Source organism: Embiotoca jacksoni, unplaced genomic scaffold, assembly GCF_022577435.1.
Source record: "Embiotoca jacksoni isolate LCO1_2020_lvr unplaced genomic scaffold, fEmbJac1.0.p SCAF_1, whole genome shotgun sequence".
Lineage (NCBI taxonomy): Eukaryota > Metazoa > Chordata > Actinopteri > Embiotocidae > Embiotoca > Embiotoca jacksoni.
Window position 1 is genome coordinate 9,978,586 of NW_027185229.1, and position 4,371 is coordinate 9,982,956.

The following is a 4,371-nucleotide window of genomic DNA, read 5'->3' on the forward strand; positions in this document are numbered from 1 at the left end:
TAAGTCCAACAGAATAAGTCACGCATTTTATTATTTTCTCCGTGGAGTTTTAAAAATGGTACTGACAATTATGCAAATACAACAACAGACCCACGGAACACAAAAGTAAAGTATGGTTTCACATCATGAATAAGAAAAAAAGGGATAGTCACACAGATATGGCAGTCCAATCAGATTTGTGTATTTATAGCTGAATGAATTCCCTTATCGGTGTGTTGACAACCGATTTCATCTGACTTGAAACAAGTGCCTAATAAAGATATTATCGACAAAATGTTTTTTCTGATAAAATACAGAGAAAATAAACAGAAACCTCCATTCAATATAAAAACACATCTGTACAAATCCACTTAAATAACTGGCAAACAAGCAAGACGCTGATTACTGAATATGTACATCTGCCTGATCTGTCATGTCACACCAGTGTGGGAACCATGCCAGTGCTGAGGTGGTGTGTGTAGGGTAGGCTGGCAGAGGGGTGCAGGGGAGATGGTGTAGGGATGAGGTGCGGCGTGTGGTTGTAGGTAAGGAGAGTCCCGGGACCGAAGGAAAAGGGGCCAGCACTGTCGTTCAGGGAGGGCATCTGTGTCAACTCTGAGTACGGCTCTAACAAGGCAGCCTTCTTACTCTTCTTGTTCTTGTTGGAGACTTTCCTGTTGCGTGTTTGGATGCCGTCCTTCTTCATAGTGAGGGGCCGGTTGACCTGGGAAAAGAAAGGAATCAAGCCTTCTGAATTGAAATGTACAAGCAGATGTAGGGTAAAAATGATCTGTAGCAGTTTATGGATGCTTTTCAAAAATGTTTTGTTGTGATTGGGGCTGACTCACATTGTGCAGTTTAAAGTAGAGTCCACAGGCGTTACACACAGGCTCTCCATTGGCGTTGCGTCTCCACAGTGTTGTTGTGCTTGTGTGACAGTTGGCACACACAGTGCCTGCACGCTTGCTGACAATCTGAAACACAGAAAAGGAAAAAAAATCAGGTTTCTAAACTACTCTGACAATGGCATATGATTAATTTAATAGTTTAGTAAGGAGCCAAGAAAGGCCATCTCAGCAGGTCATACCAGTCTCTTCTTGGGCCGGATTAAAGGTCTGTTTTGGCCATTCATTTTGTGGTACAGTCCACAGGCATTACACAGGTAGTGGCCTGTACCATCCCGGCGCCACAGAGGGGTAGCTGTGGCTCCACAATTAACACACTCTCTTGCCTCTGTTAGAAATTATAATGACACCATTATACAGTGGGCTTGTCAAGGGTGACTTATAATGACTCATAATAGTACGTTACATAAAAGAGAAGTTAATACCTAACGAGGGGACACAATCTTTTATTTGACAAAAGTATGACACCACATTCAGTCGTGTTTTTGCACATGCCCTGTTGTCATGGAACTAAAAATGTTTGAATGTTCATTTTGTAAATGTTCTTTAAGGAATCTACTGAAAAAGGTCATGCAGTATGATCAAAAGCTCCAGAAACACCATTGCTGGTGTGTCATGTAGTAGACTGATGAATCCAATCACAAAAAATGACAGATGTCAGTGTATTCTCACCTGGAGTGGAAATCCTTATCTTGTTGCGGAATTTTGGGGAGTACGAGGGGTTGATCCAGGCTCCGGGGCTGGAGTAAAGGGCAGCAGAGCTGTACTCCTGTGGGCTGCTCATGTATGAGCTGTAGGGGCTCAGCATGTGTGGGTGGGAGTGAGATGAAGGAGTGTACAGACTCCCAGCTGCAGGAGTCAGATTCAGAAAGCTGCTGCTGGCACCCAATCCCCCCAGCGGGCTCAGGCGCTCCACCTTCAAGGCCTCCTGCAGCTGTGGGCTCTCCCTGTCCTCTCTGCCCGGAGACGAGTATCCGTCTCTGGAGGTGGTGAAAGAGGCTGTGACTCCGGGGGTGTAGAGGGAGGTTGTGTGTGAATGCAGTGGGGTCTTGGTGAGAGAGCTGCTGCTCCAGGTGGAGGACTGGGAGTTGTAGGGTGAGCTCAGGGAGTGGCTGGGTGGCCCATCCAGCAGCTGAAGGTTGCTGAGGAGATTCGGTGAGGTGAACACCTGTCGAACTTTGGAAACAGGAGAGACAGTTAGAGACAAGTTAGATCAGGACTGGGAGGGTGAACGAGGAGATGGATTTGTTGAGTGACAGTGGGTGGAGGCACTGACCCGTGCCGTGCCTGTAGGTGGATGGCACTCTGCTGTGGCTTGGGTTGGAGAAGAAAGAGGGCAGGGTCGTGTAGTCTGTGTCTTGGCTGGAGTAAAAGGCCTCACCCTCTTCTCCTGGAGGCAACAGGCTGGGATCAGAGGAGAAACCGGCCAGAGGATCTGAGCTGAGCAGAGCTGGAGACACCCAGTGGGACTGGTCTGATGAATCCTCCATACTGCCATGGAAAAACCAGAGTACAGATATAGGACATTTACAGTAAACTCTCTGTTTAATGAAACTTTACGGGTTTATTTAGCAAAAACTTAAACTAAAATTAGATTTCTTGTGATTGGTCACACTGAAAAGACACAGTGTGTACAGCTGTGTGATTTACAATACAGTTAAAGTATATTTACAGTTTGAAAATAGTGGCCCTTTTAGTCATTTAGTGTTTATTACAGTATTCCAGGACTCTTTGCACACAACCCTTTATACAGACAGTGTATGTTGTTGTTAATATATATTTTTTTTTTAAATAGTTGCATCTTTTGGCTTTGTTGGTTTTATTTTTAGGTGCATGTGTCTGTCTTTGTGGAAATTACTCTTGAAACTGTGTTTAAGAACACTGTGAACCACCTTAAAAAACAGCTAAATTCCTTGAACTTGAACTCGTCATACTGTTCAATTCCGTTAATTCAAATGAGAATGATTGGACAAGCTTTGACTCTGATTGAAGCAGATGCATTATCATCAAGGTACTCGCTTAACAACCAGAGCAACTTTAAGTTATCAAGGACGAGATCTCTCGACAGCAGGCTTTTTCAAACTTCCTTTTCTAGGATCCTCATTTGACTGTGGCTGAAAGCGAAAACTAAAAATAAATGGGTCTATAAATGTAGTGATGCAGCCAGTGACCAAACGGTTCCCAAAGTAAGTGGCCTTACTACAAAAGGTGTGCTAGTTGAAAAAGATAATGCCTTTGGGGACGCCCTGCAGGGTGGACAAACAGCACAGCATACACACTCTCACGCTTACAGTTTTGTTTGCCTGTTTATTTTTAAGGGAGACTGTTAACAACAGTCTGTCACACTGCTTGACAGATTATGTGAAATTGTTTCACACCCGTCTTCTAAATTTGTTTCATTTACTATTTCTTTTGATCAATTTTTTATTTCTATTTCAAAAAGAATTCAAAGTAACGATTTAATTTTTAGTCCTTGAGCTGAAAAGCTCATCTGCTATATCACAAACAGCGCTGATTAACGCGCAGCGTATGTTGCAGCGAGACGACGGGAATTGCAATAACAGTCGAGGCCGCTCTCGTTCTGTATCTTTATAGGAAGGAGGAGAGGAAAGAGACGAGACTGATAGTGTCTGATAAAGTCTGAGAAAATCTGATAGACGGTGTTATTATAATGCTAAATATATCCAGCTCCACTGATACAACATGACCCCTAATCTCATCTGATTAATAGAAATCTGGTGGAGAAGAAATATGACAAGTGTCAAAACACAGCAGGGTGAGGCAGCCTGTTGTGGACGGCTGCTCAGACAAAACCAGAAACAAAAACAGGCGCCTGTAGATATATGTAGATATAAGAGTCCTGGAATACTGTAATCTACAGGCGCCTGTTTTTGTTTCTGGTTTTCAACTGGTTGTCAGGTAAAATTTAATAATTTAAATTATTTTCAGACTCAAATCGAATACCTACAACATAAAGTGGATGAAATGTGTTATTTATATGTAAATTCATTGAACTCTAAGTAATGTAATGATCAAGCCAAATTCATTTTATTAATCATAACATTTGATATATCTATGGTAAAATGTAGGAAAAAATTATAAAAATCCATATACAATACTGAAATTTAAAAGAAAACTAATTTTCATTTGAGAAGGAAACAGAATCTCGGGCATCCTCAATGTAAAGTTTTCGCACCTCTCTACATGTCACAGTTCAAGCAGTAAAAGGTCTGAGGTGATCTGAATTCTCAGTGAAAGTTTCAAATGCACAGTTACAGTTAATCAGCATAATTTGCCAGTCATTCTAAACAAATCGATTGTATTAATACACTAATATGTGCTGAAAAATATAAGACCAGCAGAAGACAAAAATCTGCAGGTCACCTACCTGAGTGGATGTCACAGATGAGCGAGGGCAACAGTGGGACTTGGGGTCAAATTTGAGCAGCCAGGTAGGAAAATGTCTCGGCTCGATTGTCTGCCTCAG

The 4,371-nt window shown here is 42.3% G+C and overlaps 1 protein-coding gene across 1 annotated transcript; it reads right to left on the minus strand.

Moving 5' to 3' along the window:
• Window positions 1-4,371, minus strand: gata1a (GATA binding protein 1a). The gene is made up of 6 exons (XM_069151662.1): window positions 4,273-4,371; window positions 2,161-2,375; window positions 1,557-2,060; window positions 1,067-1,212; window positions 828-953; window positions 1-703 (listed from the first exon to the last, which is right to left on the minus strand). Exons 2-6 carry the CDS (start codon window positions 2,372-2,374, stop codon window positions 416-418), a joined length of 1,278 nt encoding a protein of 425 aa, XP_069007763.1. The 5' UTR covers window position 2,375; window positions 4,273-4,371; the 3' UTR covers window positions 1-415.

What these genes read in the sequence shown, in the direction of transcription:
- gata1a (XM_069151662.1), bottom strand. Translation starts at nt 2,374, where the DNA reads ATGGAGGATTCATCAGACCAGTCCCACTGGGTGTCTCCAGCTCTGCTC. An exon ending in CACCTACAGGCACGGCACGG is followed by an intron (nt 2,061 to 2,160) that starts GTCAGTGCCTCC and finishes CTGTTTCCAAAG; the next exon opens with TTCGACAGGTGTTCACCTCA. An exon ending in TCCGGCCCAAGAAGAGACTG is followed by an intron (nt 954 to 1,066) that starts GTATGACCTGCT and finishes TCTGTGTTTCAG; the next exon opens with ATTGTCAGCAAGCGTGCAGG.